Source organism: Urocitellus parryii, chromosome 11 (assembly GCF_045843805.1).
Source record: "Urocitellus parryii isolate mUroPar1 chromosome 11, mUroPar1.hap1, whole genome shotgun sequence".
Classification (NCBI taxonomy): Eukaryota; Metazoa; Chordata; class Mammalia; order Rodentia; family Sciuridae; genus Urocitellus; species Urocitellus parryii.
Window position 1 is genome coordinate 21,001,967 of NC_135541.1, and position 14,593 is coordinate 21,016,559.

Sequence of the window (14,593 nt, forward strand, 5' to 3'; positions counted from 1 at the left end):
AGCATTCCCCAGCTCTCAGGTGGGTCTACAAGTGGTGGCAGAGGAGAACTCATTGGCCCCAAGATCAAAGGCCCAACATAGTGGAATCATAGGACAGCCTGCTACTGTCCTCTCCCTTGACTACACCACACCACAGGGGCCTTCCTCCACACAGGAAACGGGGTCACTACGTCTATCTGATCTCGATTCTCTGGAACCTCCAATCTCAGGAGTTGGATAGTTGTGAACATGCTTCCCCTGGCTCCGTGGGAGGTCGCTCTGCCGTGGGGGGCCAGCTCTGGAGTAAACCCTGCTGGGCAGCAGACGCACGCGGGGTCTGCATAGAAGCAGGCAACCATGTGGGAACCCCAGACTCGCCCTGCCCTCGAAGAGACTCTGGGCACTTCCCATGTGAATTCACAGTGAGGACTTGGCCCAGTGCTCCTCCCCGCTTGGCAGGAGTAGAGACAGGCAGAGGATTCCTGTGAAGCAACCACAGGGTCGCGTGACACGGTCCCTGCTGCAGCGAGGTGTGGGAGCCAGGGAGGACTCGGTAAGCCCCACCCTCAGCCAAGGTCCCAGTGCCTTCCCAGCCTCTGGATCACATACAGCACTTCACTTACATGTAGAGAACTGTCTTCTGGTCCCCATCCTGCCCACCGTCCCCGACAGTCAGGGTGTCGTAGCCCCTCTCCAAATCAAACTCCTCGAAGGCCAGCTTGATCACCTAGGGGGGAGCAGAGGGTTAGCAGGGGCAGGGGCAGCGGGGGAGTCTCCCACAACCTGGAGGACAGCAGGAACTTTCCTCATTGGGTCCTGATGTCCACAGTGACTGTAAACATACGGACCATTTCTGTGCCACCCTTAGGAGTGTGAACTATTTCTCTCTAGGCCACATGTCCTCTGGGGCCTCCTGTGTCTGAAGAAGTTCATGGCACAGCTGCCTCATTCCAGGGCTGTCAGAGCAGCACCAGGCACATCTGGCCGGCTGAGATGGGATTGGACTCTGTCTTCACGCTCTACTGCATAGAAATCCCTGGGGGCTCGGTGGCAATATTTTAAGCCACATGTGGAATCTCAGTTCCCTTGCCCCCAGGGGCCTCTGCTAGTCTTTCTCTGCCTGCTTTTCTCCATCCTTTTTGTTTGTTGAATAAATAAATGTTCTCAGAAGGGGATTTTGACAAGATTCCTGCCTCTTAACTTCTCTCAGTCCTGTCTTCCACAAATATTTACCAGCCATATGCCAGGCCAGGGGGCGGGGCTTTCACAGTGAGTAAGACACTGTCCCTGCCTAGAGTGACAAAGGGGTCCAAGAAGTAGACTGAGAAGCACAGTATAGGTGACAGGGGGCTACAGTGGGGACTGGGGAGCAGAGAGGAACCTGCCACTGGGGCGGGAGAGGAGGCCACTCTGGAAGGCGGCATCTGAGGGAACTCTGAAGGCTAAAGACTGTCAGACCAAAGTGTGTGGCTGGCAGAGGGAGGGGACACTGTGAGAAGGAGTTCCCAGGGCCTGTGCTGTGGCAGAGATGGAACATTCCGGAATGATCTGTTCGGTGTAATGACGGCTCTACCAACAGGCACAGCTGCCAGCTGCCTGGCTCCAGGGACCATGCAGCTGAGGCTTCAGTGCAAGGAGGTGACTCCAGAAGGTCCGGAAAGCAAGAAGTGTGCCTGGAGCTGGGTCCCAAAGGCCTTATACCTGTCCCCTGAAAAAAGTGGCTTTGCTCTGGAGGGAGGTGACATCATCAAGTTGGCTGCTGGGCAGAAGTGAGGCGAGTGGTGAAGAGGGTTCTGGGCTTTGGGGTCAGCGCAGGTGAGCAATGGAGAGCGGTGGGTGGAGAAGAGGTCAGGGCCTAAGGACATTCAGGGCTTCGGGGCTGGGCTGGGGCGGGGGTATCTGGGCTGATGTGCAGATTTCTGGCCCATTCATGAAGACGGGATGCACAGAGTCACTCACTTCTAATGTTCAATCCGGGTCTCTTTTTGTCCATTTCTAACTGGCTTCAATTGACAATGACCTTCCTTCCCCCAATGGGGAGGACAAGGTGGCTTGGCTTTCTACTCTACAACCCAAGGACTACACAATCCCTGTGGATCTTTTTTTCCTTCTTGTGACTGAGGCCTTCTGCAGGTTTCCCTCCCAAACCCAACAGCCCAGCACCCTCATCCTGCCAGGATGCCAGCAGAGCCTCACCCCTGGATGCTTCAGGCATCTCAGAAGCAAACTGATCTTGCACCCATTGATGAACCTGGTGCCCTCGGCATAGATGTGAGGCACAGAGAGGAAAATCTCTGGCTAAGAAGAGACCTAAGTATGTGAGCAGGTCTACAGGTAGACACAGGGGAGGGAGCAATCTCATTGGCTACGGGACAGGTCAAGGAGCTCTCTGGAGGAAGTGAAGCCCAGGCTGAGTTTCAGAGGTGAGCCAGAGGAGTCCAACAAATGGAGGGGAAAGCAATCCAGGCAGAGGGGGCCGCAGAGACGTGGAGCAGTATGGCTCTTTAGAGACTTGTAATGAACCTGGAGTTGTTTAACGGAGAGGGAAGCAGGGGGTGGCAACCTAAGGGTAGTGAAGAGGAGCCAGATTATGAAAGCTGTCTTCCATGCTAAGGATTTGGGGCTGTGTCCTAAAGACAGTTATGGAGAGTTGTAAGCCAGGCCTGACATGAGCTTTCTTCTTTAGGAGCAGCAGCACTGAGGGATGTTGGAAACCAGCAATTGCTGGGCGGTAGTGATGGTCCAGCAGAGGAGGCGATGTTAGTAAGGATGGGAGGGAATTTAACTATCATTAGTGGGTGGGAGGTTCCTTGGCCCTTTTAAGTTTCCCAACTAGAATGTTCTTTGTTGGCTAGTGGCTTCATCATGGAATCCTCTGCTTGGGCTGGAATCCCTGACTGCCCCCCCCCAGCCCACCCCCGTTTTCTTATCATGCAGAACATTTCCTGGAGTCTCATTATCTACCTGTTACACAAAGTGGGGGGCCTCTGCATCTGCTCCCCATCACATGGCCTGTGTGACCACCTGAGCTCCTGGGCATCCCCACCGTGATGGCCTAATCTGGAGCAGGATTTACTCAGTGTCTTCCCTCTCCCTCTTGCCCCCTGGCAAATTTCTCTCAGTGAGCTCTGACTGGTGTGAGCTCTCTCTGACCACCCTCTGCAAGATGGGTTCTCCCTGCCAACACCTTCTGCTCTTCTGTTTCAGGACTTACCTACGAGGCCGTGATCTGTCTGTCCACCTGCCCTTCCACTAGACCAGAGACTCCCAGAGGGCAGGGACAGGTGACACGCCCTCTGTACACTACTGCATGTCTGTATGCCAGGCACACGTCAGGGGCCTAGAGAGTATTGGACGGCACGATGTTTTCCAAACCCTTCCTGATCCTCCACCATGGACAGATCACCAGGCTCTGGGATCCTCACTGCAGTTACCATTTAGAGTAAAGGCGGGCAATCATTTCCCATCAATGACCAGAGAGTAAACCTTTCCCATGGGCTCTCTGTTGGTCCTGCTCAGCTCTGTTGGGATAGTACGAACACCGCCATACACATGTTCTTGAGTAGGTGTGGCTGCGTTCCAATAAAACCTGATTTACAAAACAAGTGATGAACTGGATTGGGTCCACAGGATATAGTTTGCCAATCCCTTAATCCTATACAAATCATCTTTTCTTATTTCTTCACTGTAAGAACGGACACTAACTCTGTTGTTCCAAGCTGTGAACTCAATGTAAAACTTAGCAACAACAATGGCTACTTTGTCTCCAGTCCTGGAAAAAACACAATAGCTACATGATCACCTGCCTTTTACAAATTTGGAAAGCCCAGGCACAGAGAGTTTGGGCAATTCGCCTAGGCTCACACAGCTCAGAGGCAGAGTAGGACTCAAACCAGGCAGCTAGAGGCCAGGCTCTTTGTCACTTGGCTGCACTGCCTCAGAGTATCCCAGCAAGGTCTCAGGTCTGAAGGCAGGGACCACGCTTGTCCACAAAATCTCCCTTAAGCTCTTTCCGGATCCTAGCAAGTGCTCAGCAAATACTTGCTGTACATAAAATGCCAGAAGGAGATGGTGGCTTCTACAGGAGGAGGGGCTTGGGCTCTGCGGGGACTAAGGCTGTGCTCTGTCACCAGTCAGCCTCTTCCAGCCAGACCCTGGGCAGAGGACACCGCTCACCAGGCCATCTCCAAAAAGGGAGTGCATGATTATTAGGCCTGTAATGGGAAAATATTGCTTTGAAGGCCAGAACCCAGAGCCATAAAATGATTCACATCACTGGTTAGCGCTGCCATGGATGTGAACCACATTTCAGAGCACTGACCCTAATGGAGGAGTTAATTACACGGCGCAGCACACAGCACTGCGGCCTCAGGACAGCCCTGCTGCACCACGTAGTGAAACTTTTTTTTTCCCCTTCTCCTCTCTTTTGGCCATTGTTTAAAGACAGGATCCTGTAATGACTCATTAACTAACATGCAGATCAATCAAGCTCACAAAGCGCATCTGAGGCAGGAGAAATAGAATAGCCATGATCAAAGAGGCACATTTGTATACAGCTCAGACACCCAACTTAAAGCCATTGGATAAATGAATAAACAAACCCATCGTCCAGGATGTAATCGCTGAGCACCTGCCATGTGCCACGCAGTGGGCTAGCTGCTGCCCATAAGTTATCTGGCTCACCTGACAATTCAGCACAGAAGCTAAATGCCAGGGGCACGGTGCAGATGGTGAGTGCCCGAGGACTGCAGAGGAGAGAAGGACGGAAGAGGGTGTGCAGAGGAGGTGGGAGTGCTGGGCCTGGAGGGTGGAGGAGAGCGGGGGCTCAGACCAGGCCAGGCTGTGAGTGTGAGAGGGAGCAGAGAGCAGGCAGGGCAGCCGAGGCAGGGGACGTGAGGCTGCGAGAATACGCTGCATGATCTGCAGTTGGATTCTACCCAGCGGCCGAGCATTCAGGCTGGATGTCAGGGTCAAGTTGATGGGAAGCTGTCATTTAGCGTGAAGGTAGGAGCAGAGGCAGAGGGTCCAGGAAGGAGCTAGTCCAGTGTCCAGGAACAGGGAGGGTTCAGGAGGAGCGTGAGCCTGTATTCCTGGTGAACACTGGGGAGGGGCGGAGGGCTGGAGTCTAGACCCTCACAACACCTGCTCTGGGATGGAGTGGACCTTGAGGGACTGCACCTGGGCCCTGGGGAACATTCCCCTTCCTAAGCTCAGTCCAAGAGCAGCCAAAGGACTGGGCTCCAGGCCTGCCGTCCTGCGCCCAAGGTCTGGGAGAGACTGCTGAGGATTCCACAGCTCAGGTGGTTGTTTGGGAAGCCGGAGTCCCTGCGGACCTGGACCAAGGCTGTTTTGTCTCATGAGTATTTTTCTATAATAGCCTCTAACCGGGGGCCCTGCCTCTGGGTCCCATCCTTCACTCTGTTCCCCAAACTCCCAGTTCCTCACTATCCCCTAGAGCAGGGACTGGAAACTGTGGCTTTCAGGCCAAATCGGGGTCTCAGCCTGTTTTCAGGTGGTCCCTAGAGTTATGTGTTTTTTTTTTTTTTTTACATTTTTAAAGAGTGAAAAAACAACACCCTGCGACAAAGAACTCATATGGTCCTCAAAGCCTAAAATATTTATCATATAGCTTTTTTACAGAAAAGTTTGCTCTCTTCTGCTCTACAGCAATGGTTTTCAGACTGGGTTCCCAGGCACCCCAGGATTTCATAAAGGTGCTTCAGGGACCACCTCAAGTTGGAGAACAAGCAAGAAGTGGCAAGGCCCTGCTTCCACCAATATGGTTCCCTTTTGAGATAGTTCACATTGTGGGATTCTTTGACAGACATGTAGTTATTTACTTAATGTTTTTCCATGTACCCGCTCTTTCCTAGGGGAACCCTGGCTTTCTGGGAGTGTGGCATTGTACTCAGCCAACTTCGTACCTAAGGATGGATCCATGACAGAATTCTGAGCAGTAAGACTGAGCTAGTGATTCCTCAGGACATTCTCCCATCTTTCTCTTTGCTTTTCCTGGAATACAAATGTGAGGCCTGAGATGGGACAGCCTTTTTGTTATCATGAGGAGGAGAATCACATATAAAGAATGATAGAGGGGAAAATACAAGATCCCGGAGCCTGAGGGAACTGCCAAACCAGCCCAGACTCTCTGTCTCTGGATCTTTGGTTTGTGGAGAAAATAAAATACGTGTTGTTTAAACTTCAGGGGAGGAGTTTGGCTTTTCAGAGCTCCTCCCCCAATTCCATGCCAATTCTACCTCCTTCACAGTTCCCCAGAACTCATCTCTGAGCTCCAGAGGGTCGACCTTGGCCCCTTAGCCCTCTGCAGGCTAATGCTGTGGTTAGTGGGATTCAGCTCCTGCAGGGGAGGGGACTGGCTTTTCCTGGGTACAACCTGAAGGGTGCCTCCTGCCTGGGGTCAGAGCAGGGCTGGAGAAGGAGCTCCTGGGGGTAGAACAGAGGGAGGCCAAGGTGGAGGCTGAAGACTGAAACCTCAGGCGCTTCAGGAGAAGCCTCCCTCCTGGGGTAGGGACTGAGAACTCCCAGAGGTTCTGGAACTTCCGTCAGCCTTGGGTTAGTTTTGGTGGTTCTGAAAGCAGTTGGCCGTCTCATCCCAGTTTCCTTCACTCCTGATTGAGTGGTTCCTCCACCCACCTAGTCATTGCACAGTTAACACGCATTTGCAGGTGCTGGGCTTGGGGAGACATGGACAGGCAGGATGAACGGGCCACGGACCTCAGAGGCCTCACGTGGGAGAGGAGGCCACAGAGGGCCTTAAGTACATGGAAAATCTATGGTATGAGAAGGGCTCCAAAGCACGAGCAAGGGCAAATCTAAGGGGCACAATCCTAGCCAGGAGAGCAGATAGGTGTGACTCTAGCAACAAGAAGAGTGTGGATGCACCAGGGCCTTGGCCAGGCTGGGGCTGGAGGAACGCCCCCAAGAGAGGTAAAGGGAGACCACTGTGTAAAGGAAAGGAATCAGGTTTAGGGGTTGGGGGAGGCCATTAAAGGGACCCTCTGGAGCTCCCTAGGCAGGAGGAGCAGGCATCAGAAGCATCCAGGGGAACCTCTCTGATCACCAGCGTCTCACACAGGGCTGGCACAGGAGAGAGGTGGGTAAATGTTTATTGAATGAATAAGTGAGAGAACAAGTGGACCAACAAAGGCATTGCTGACATTTACACTCATGGCGATCACTTGCCTGGAGAGAGAGCTCTTCCTTGCTCTTTCAGTCTACAAAGTGGAGAGAGGCAGGATTCACTCCAGGAGTGAATAATCAAAATGTTGTTATCTTTGACTTTGAAGTTCAAGGAATGGGCTTTCCTTTCCCTGCTTCTTCGAGGTCCCTCCTTCTGCCCTCCCCTCCTCATTCTCTCCCTCTCTGGGGCCTGTCTTGCCTGGACTGACTTTTCCGATCCAATTCAGAGGCTCCTATGCAAATTGAATCACATGTCTGCAGTTCATACTGAGAAGTTGGAAATAGAGGCAGATGTGTGCAGGTGGGGGGCCACCGACACAGGTCTGGGTTTCAGTCCTGACCGCACAAATGTCAGGAGCTCTTCTGGCTTCTTCCCTGAGGCTGAGCTGAAAGGTCCTCACAAGAGGAGGACCCAGGACCACGGCCTGACCTCAAGCCCAACATGGGTGGAGATGGCGCTGGGGCTGCTCCTCCTTCCCCGAGCTCCTCTCCGCCTGCAGGGTGCTCCAGGCTTGGGGGAAATAGATGCTAAACACAGCACAACATGATAAGCAGGCAAACCAAAGGTGCCCAGGAAAGGCTGGAGGACAGAGCAAGGGGCAAGAGCTGGTGGAGTCCAAAGGCTTCTGGGAAGAGGACTGTATCTTCAGGGGGTGGGTAGTGGGGACAGGATTGCCTGGAGGAGAAGGGAAGGCCCGCTGGACAACAGCGCCCAGGCAGAGCTCTTAAAGGGCCAGGCATGCCTATGAACCTGAGTTCAATGTGGCTGAAGCTGGGGCTGCCTGAAGGGAGTTGGGGGCTGGGCCTGGGGGATGGCCTATGTTTTGCTGGAAGGAAGGGACTGTGATTTCTCATGTAAGCTTGGCTGGTCAGGGTCACCAGATGCTCTTTAAAATAAAGCTACCAAGCATTAGCCTCAGACCCCCTGAATCATATCTTTGGGAGAGGATTAGCCTTTAAAGTCTCCCCAGGTATTTTGGCTGATGAGTCAAATTTGGCAGGCAGATATTATATTAATATTAACATCAGATAAATATTGCAAGGACAAAGAGGAGCCTAGCTGCTGGAGGAGGGTGAGCACTGCCCAGGGTCATCCCTATCAAGGGAGAGGAGGGAGGCCGCATGTGCAGGAGGCCAGCATCGTTGCTCTGAGGCTTCTTTTTCCTTTACTTGAATCCACCAAGCCTCTAGAATGGATTAGGGTGCTTTTATTTTACTGAGTATACTTAAACTGCAAGCCTTCCTCCCCAGTGTGAACAGGTTTCTAGTTGTGCTCAGCTAAGACAAGGTTCACGCATCAGGTTCTTGACCGTTGTCACATCAGAGCCTCTGCTTTCCTCTCCTGGGGCCCAGGACATTCCCCAGTCCCTTGAGGCATAGCTGGAGGAGGTCCTACAAGGGAGATGGAGTTCCAGGAGGACTCCTCATGTCCACCCAAGTTCAAGTTCCTGAGGTGCATAATCCTTCCTTGATCCCGAGAAGACCAGGGACGTGCGTCCCACTCCACACTCCTGTGGGCAAAGTGCTCAGCCCTGCTCATGACAGCACCACCTCTCCCTGAAAAGGACCCCATTTTCTTCTCACTTCCTCCAGAACTTTCCTTCACTTACTGTCCGCTTTCTCCCACATTGTCACCATCTCGGTCCCCTTGCTCTCTCTGTTTTCAGCCTGCACACAATCTTATTTCCAATATATCAACAACCTGACATCTTACAAGCTTTCTCTCCATCTGCCTCCCTCACATGCTATTGCCCAAATATGTCCAAAGGGCTGTCTATACTCATGGCCTCTGATGCTCACCTCCCACCAGCCCGCTCCCCGTCCAGAGCTATCTGTTGCTAACCCCAGAGCTCCATTCTGAAGGTTCTCCTGCCAAGGCCAAAACCAACAGTCTCTTTCAGTCCTCTTCCATCAAACACATCCTAGTTGCAAATGTCCTGTTTCTGCGTCATACTCTCTTCCTATCTCTCCAATCACTCCGTCTGTTTCTTACACCTATAAGCATGGTTCCCGGATCCATTCTAAATCTTCTTATTCTCTTCATTCTTTCAAAAAAATGTTATTCATTTCTTAGGCTACTATTCCTATCCATGTGCTAAAGAGATAATGCCCAAATCTTTCTCTTGAACCCAGATGTATTCAGAGTTTCCACCCAGTATATCCAAATGCTATTGGATGAACCACAGATACTTCAGGTAGACCATATTCATTTCCCTTTTGGCCTTGCAAAGCCTGTTTTTCCTTTTGTATTCCCTTTTAAACTCTCCCATTAGTCCAAGCTAGAAGTACTGAGTCAGCATTCATTTATTCAATGACTAAATACATACTGAATGCCTACCGTATGTCAGGCATTGTGTTGGTCCTTTGAGATAAAATGTCCTCCCTCAACCCCTACATCCAATCAGACACCAAGTTGCATTCCATCTCCTCAATCTCTCTCATCTGTTTCTTGCTCCACGTCTGAAAAACCTTGGTGGATGCCCCTATTTTTTCTCCTTGGGTAGCTGGTCTTGCTCCCCTCCTTCCCCAGTATCCTCCTCTAGTTCCCTCCAGTGCTGCCAGAGTAATCTTCTGAAAACTTGAGACTCTCCCACTATTGCTCAGTTAGAAGAGAGGAAGAGGGCATGGCTCTGGTGCTTTCTAGCTCATTCCAGTGTTCCTAATTCCAGTTCTTCCATCTTCTCTGAGACCTTGTTCCATCCAACAGCATAGCATGGCTACTTAAGTGACTGAGCTCTGGAGCCAGAAAGAGTTGGTTTCAATCTGGCTTTACCAATTCCTGGCTGAGAGCTATGGCTGTTTCCTGACCTTTGACCTCTCCATGATCCAGTTTCCTCATCTCTCAAGTAGGTCTATTAAAAGCAAATTCATTGTGCTATTAAGAGAATGAAATAAAATAATTTACACAGAGGGCTTAGTTCAGTAGTTGGCACAGGGTAGACATTATTCAATAAAAGCTATTACTGTTGTTAACAACAGTCTAACACTTCCAGCCTTAAAAATGTCTGTTTCAAAATAAGACCCAAACATCTTTGTCAGGCAGGCAGGCTCCTGTGATCTGGATCCTGCTGACTCTCCATCTTTACCTTGATGCCAGCATGTTGAACTATTTTCAGTTCTAAGACACCGTTTCAAACCTCAGGGTCTTTGCCCACACATACACTTTGAGACACTGATTTCCAAGCCCATTCAGCCTTCAGGACTGTGCTCAAATGTCACCACCTTTCTGAAAACTTCCCTGACCTTCCCGTTAGTGGCTCCTTCCTGGTTTTCCCCTAGTACTCTGGATACACTGCCATCAGAACTTGCTTGAATTCTATTTTTTATGTACATGCCATCTTCAGTCCTCTATGTGAGATCCTCAGAGGCAGAAGTTGTGCCTGTATTCAGTGAATGAATGAATGAATGAATGCTCATCTCTTAAAACATACTGCCAACTGTTCTTTTCTAGCTGAAAGAGATACCTGGGGTGGGGGTGGCAGGACATGCCCATGTCTCGCGTGTGGACCAGTGCCATCACAGGGTTAGGAACTGCTCCTGCTTCCCCCATTGTATGAAGGAAGGCTTCTCCAACCCCTTAGTCTTAGTTTCTACAAACTCCTAGTTGCATTGTGGCCTGTTGCTCCCCACTGGGTGCCAGGATAGGATGGGGCTCCCTCAGCACTTCCTGAAGACCACCAAGGACCCTTGGAGATGCTGGGAACACTCTTTGCATCTAAGGGAGTATCTTTAAAGGGATGGGCTTCAGAAGCCCAGGCTGATGTGATGTCTCCGGGAATGTCTGAGAGTGACCAGCAAGGCCACTGACCTCCACACACTGGCCTAGTAGAGGCCTAATGGGAATGAATCAAATTGTTTCTTAGGAAATTCCCAGACCTTGCCTAGAATTTCCCCAGATCTCATCAATATCAAACAAAGATAAGTGTCTTTGACAATGCCCAAGGAAGAGCCCTCTGGTCAACAATCCAATAACTTCATGGTAGAAAGTCCTTCTTTTGGTCTTGCCTCCACTCTCACCCAGTGTGGCTGAAGCATCCTTCCCCCAGACTAGGTTCACCATGAAATGGTTTAAGAAGATGTGAGTCCTTTGTAAAATGCTGTGCAGAGGAGATCTGCTTCCAGTGTTTCAGTACTGACTGTGGCCTCAGGCACTTGAACCAAAGGATTTTGAAGTGTTAGGTAAAATTTAGAAAGAGAAAAAACATCTTTTTACAAGTTAGTGTTATGGTTTGAATAGTACGCTCCCAAAATTGAGATGCCGAAGCCCAAGTTCCCCACCTGACTGCATTTGGAGATGAGGCCTTTGGGGAGGAAGTTGAGGTTAAATGAGGTCAGAGGGGCCAAGTCCTAATGAGAGAGGGTTGATATCCTGTGCAGGGAGGAGGAGAAGGCAGAGGGCTGTCTCCACCAGCGCATGGAGGAAAGGCCATGTGAGGACATGGGAGGAGGCGGCCTCAGCAGAAACCAAATCTACCAGCGCCTCGATCCTGACTTCCAGCCTCCAGAAATGGGAGAAAATGAATGTAGTTTAAGTGACTGCCCAGATGGGGTGTCCTGTTACAGCAGTCTGAGCAGACTCACCTCAGGAGGAATTTTGGGAGCCCACCGCACAGGGAGGGTAGGGACCCAAGGTGGAACTTGGAGCATGAGGTCGGCTTTGGCCTTGAGTGCATGATAAAAAGCTGGTGAATTCATCTATCAAAATGAATTCTACTGTCATGTACAACTAAAAAGAATCAATCAATAAAAAAGAGTGAAATTTTAAAAATAAAAATCTGATGAAGCACAACTTTGGTTTTCTTGGATTCATGGAGAAGAAGGGACAGGAGCCAAAGGCCAGGGCCTTCAGGGTACAGATTCTATTAGGACACACCTGCATAGGACAGGGCAGGGGGTGGGGGGCGAACTAGAAACAAGCCTGTCTGCCTTCTCTCACGTCCCTACCACTCTCTGGGTAGACCTGGAGGCTCCTTCTCCGTTGACAGGGAGAGGAGAGAAAACAGAAAACTTCTGCTGAGAATCCATCACTGCCCCTGGTTGGCAGCCTCTATGTTACTTGGGGGGTTTAAAACCCTCATGCTGAGAACTTGGCCTGCAGGGGTTTCTGTCTAGTGATGACCTCAGCACCAGGCAGAAGAAAATGCTGACCTCCTCTGCAGGAAACCACCTTCTACTCAGGTCACAAAGGATTTCCAAAGAGCTAGTTGATGATTCTAGTCACACAGTTACCCAATAAAATTACCCAATAAAAAAGGAAACAGGGTTCTGTAAGAACCATGAAAGGGGAAAAGAGACCATAGACTCGAACTTGCAAAGATCTCAGATATTAGAATTAAGACACATAGGATATAAAATAAATAGGTTTAATATATTTAAAGAAGAAGGATCCATACATATCGGTAAGAATTGAAAGACTGTAAAATACGATTTTCTTATTTTAAATGTTTTCCTGTGGATTTTTTTGATTATATAGATCTATTTTTTAATTATATATTTCTACCATTATCATATAATAAAAAGATTTTTTCAAAAAATTAAAAAAGGAGAACATTTGAAAAAAACAAACAAATAGGATTTCAAAAAATGAAAATTCTAATATTTTGAAATTAAACTAAATCTCAAGTGGGTGAATGTAACAGAGGTTAGATACAGTAAATCAGAGAATAAGTAAATGGAATGAGAGGGAGAAAGTATGAGAGAAGTTAATAAATAAAAACATATAGAGTGAGAAAGATGCATTTATCTTGTCAGACTTCTGGAAGAAGAAAAGAAAACATAAAGGAGAAACTACAGTTGGAAAGATGATGGCTAAATATTTTCCTGAGCTGATAAAAGACACAAACTATAGATTCAAGAAGCTTAATGAATTGAAGTAGGATGCTGAAAACTTATACTCCAACAAATTGGAAAACCTAGAGGAAATGAATATATTTCTAGACAGATATGAATCTTCCAAAATTGAATCAAGAGGATGTAGGAAACCTAAACAGCCTCATCATTAGCAATGAGACAGAAGCAGTAATAAAAAGCTTTCCAACAAAGAAAAGCCAAGGACTAGATGGATTCCCAGCTGAAGTCTATCAGACCTTTAAAGAAGAATTAACACTAATGTTCCTCAAAATTATTCCATGAAATAGAAAGGGATGGAACACTTCCAAATTCATTCTATGAATTCAGGCAGGGTGAGTACAAAAATACTCACACATAGACATGACAGTGAAACTGCAAAACACGAAAGACAAGAAACACATCATAAAAGCAGCCAGAAACATGTCAAACAAAGGAACAACAATCAATGGAAAGCAGCAACGGAAGCTCGAAGGCACTGGGACAATATCTCCATGTGCAAGAGCACGTGACAGTCTCCTGAAAATCAAATGTACATGGAGGGCCCGTGTTCTTTCAAGAATAGGGGGAAAGAGGCATTGGAAATTAAGAAGAACTAAAAAAGTTCACTATGAACAGAAAAAATGAATTCTAAAGCAGTCACCTTGAGCAGAAAGTAATTCCAAAGGGAAGGACTGATAAGCAAGAAAGAATGGTGAATGAAGAAGTGGTAATATCTCTAGGGTGTTTAAGGGTAACTCTTAAAGAACAGAAACAATTCTATAATTTAAATAGTCTCAGTTCTCTAGTTAAATTATTATACTAGACTTTTAAAAATCCAGTTATATGAAAAACATATAAAGCCTAAGTAAGCAGAGGTTGACAGTAAGAAAATGGAAAAGATTTATTAGACAAAGACGGAAAGAAAGCATATCTAAGAGCTGAGGGTGGGGAAAGCTTTAAGGTCAAGGGCATCACTACAAATAAAGAGTTATTACATTGTTATGTTAAAACTGTTCAATTCTCCAGGAAGATAATTCTTAACTTGTATGCTTTAATGATACAGTTTTGAAATTATTTAGCAAAAAATCGAAAAATTCAAAGAATTACAGACAAATCCACTATGGGAAAATTTTAATTTTTCTTCTTTTGCAGTGGATTGATCAAGAAAACAAACAAAAATATCAATGAGACTATAAAAGACATAAACATTATTAACATTCTTGATGTAATGGACATGTTAGAAGACAAAAACTGTCATTTAATTTTTCAAGTACACATAGAATAAATGTGAAAAAAATCATTTCTCATTCAGAAAGCACATCTTAACAAATTTCAGATGATTCAAAAACAGACAAGTTTCTCTAAACACAAGTTTTATAAATAGTAACAAAAAGCTAGAAAAACCTTGTTTGGAAATTAAGAAATACTTCTCAATGATTGAAAGATGACACAATAATAGAAATTGGAAAATACTCAGAACTAAACTATTATAGAATTACAGGCATTGAAAATTTTGTAGGAAGGTAACCAAACTTGGTTTGGGAAGGGAATTTATAGTCTTAGATACTTAAATAAGAATGAAAAA

At 47.8% G+C, this 14,593-nt stretch overlaps 1 protein-coding gene across 1 annotated transcript in view; it reads right to left on the minus strand.

Annotated features, from left to right (window-relative positions):
- The window catches only part of Csmd2 (CUB and Sushi multiple domains 2), a 540,652-nt gene that overhangs the window by 235,680 nt on the left and 290,379 nt on the right, over positions 1-14,593 (minus strand). Inside the window, exon 11 of the mRNA XM_026406835.2 lies at positions 603-706. Coding sequence (XP_026262620.2) covers positions 603-706 — 104 coding nt within the window. The remainder of the gene's footprint in view (positions 1-602; positions 707-14,593) is intronic.